At 43.2% G+C, this 1291-nt stretch overlaps 1 protein-coding gene across 1 annotated transcript in view; it reads left to right on the plus strand.

Moving 5' to 3' along the window:
* Positions 1-873: 873 nt before the first annotated feature.
* Positions 874-1291, plus strand: part of LOC123070791 (uncharacterized) — a 3712-nt gene continuing 3294 nt past the window's right edge. The window contains exons 1-2 of the mRNA XM_044494131.1: positions 874-1039; positions 1131-1233. Coding sequence (XP_044350066.1) covers positions 874-1039; positions 1131-1233 — 269 coding nt within the window. The remainder of the gene's footprint in view (positions 1040-1130; positions 1234-1291) is intronic.

The following is a 1291-nucleotide window of genomic DNA, read 5'->3' on the forward strand; positions in this document are numbered from 1 at the left end:
AAAAAAAAAAAGTTGAAAACAAAAATTGTTTCTGTATTTCAAAAGTTGTTCCCAAATTTCGAAAAAGCTCGCCTATGCAAAAAAAAACTTGTTCACGAGTTTAAAAAAATAATTGTACGCAATTTCTATGGTGGATGTTCGTGGGTTCAGAAAATGAAGGAGGTTGTGCGGTATTGATATTTTTTTTATAGGTCGATTGCTGCTGATTGATTTGAAAAACCGTTGGCCCGGTCAAAATCGTAAACCAAATCTAAAATTGAACACCTCAATTGGATGAAAGAGTTTCAAATTTAGGGAACACGGGGAATTAAAAGAATTGAATGGGAGAGCTCCTTGAGAAATTTGTTGACTCGGTTAAAATCAGGTGACATGATTTTAAATTGAAGACCTCAATTATTTATGAGACCTTAGAAATTAGGAACATAGTGTATAATACAAAAGAATTTAATGAGAAATAGTTGACCTGGTTAAAATCGGATAAGCCAGTTCCAGATGGAGACCTCAATTGAATGTGGGGTCTTTAAAACTAGGAAGCTTAGTGTTATAGAGGATAGTTCAGACCGTAGGTGCGCATCGAATAAGCGTCTTTTGTGATACCAATTTTTTTCCTAGAGGGAACTTGATCTCAGTACATTGCGTTGATGCTAATAATAATATCCGGAACCCTCTTTTTGAGGGTTGTTGTTTGCCAAAAAAAAAGGTGGAGACGGGGGACAAATGTGTGTGAGTGTATATATTGTGATTTTTTAGGAGATATATATATTGCCCTAATAAAAGGAAAAAAAGAACTCATCAAAAGTTCTCACTGGACCCCGCTAAAAAAAGAAACAAGGAATTGGACCTTTGGTCGGTGAGTGGGTTTCATTCTCATAGATGGGCTGGGCCTGCTGGCCATGCTACAATATACTACTACTAGTGCGCGGCCCCCTTCGGCTGGAAGATAGAGACAGAGAGCACAAAGCGTCCTCTTCTTCTCGGCGGCGGCGGCGAAAGGCGAACGAGCGAGGAACCCTAACCCTAACCAGTTCCGATCCGCAAGGTAGGGTGGGCTCCCATCCATGACCTCTAATCACTAGTTCCTTTCCTAATCCGTTGCTTGATCTCTCGAGTCTTGGGTGATTGATCTGCAGGCCTGCGTCGATGGCGGCTTCCCTCCGCGCGGCGGCGACGAGGATGCTGCGCCCGGCGGTGCTTCCAGGGGAGGGGCGTCGCCTGCTCGTCCACACCCAGCAGGTATCTTATCCGGCTAGATCTGTGGCCCGACGTCTGATTGTTGCTCTCATTACATTGG

Source organism: Triticum aestivum, chromosome 1A (genome assembly GCF_018294505.1).
Source record: "Triticum aestivum cultivar Chinese Spring chromosome 1A, IWGSC CS RefSeq v2.1, whole genome shotgun sequence".
Classification (NCBI taxonomy): Eukaryota; Viridiplantae; Streptophyta; class Magnoliopsida; order Poales; family Poaceae; genus Triticum; species Triticum aestivum.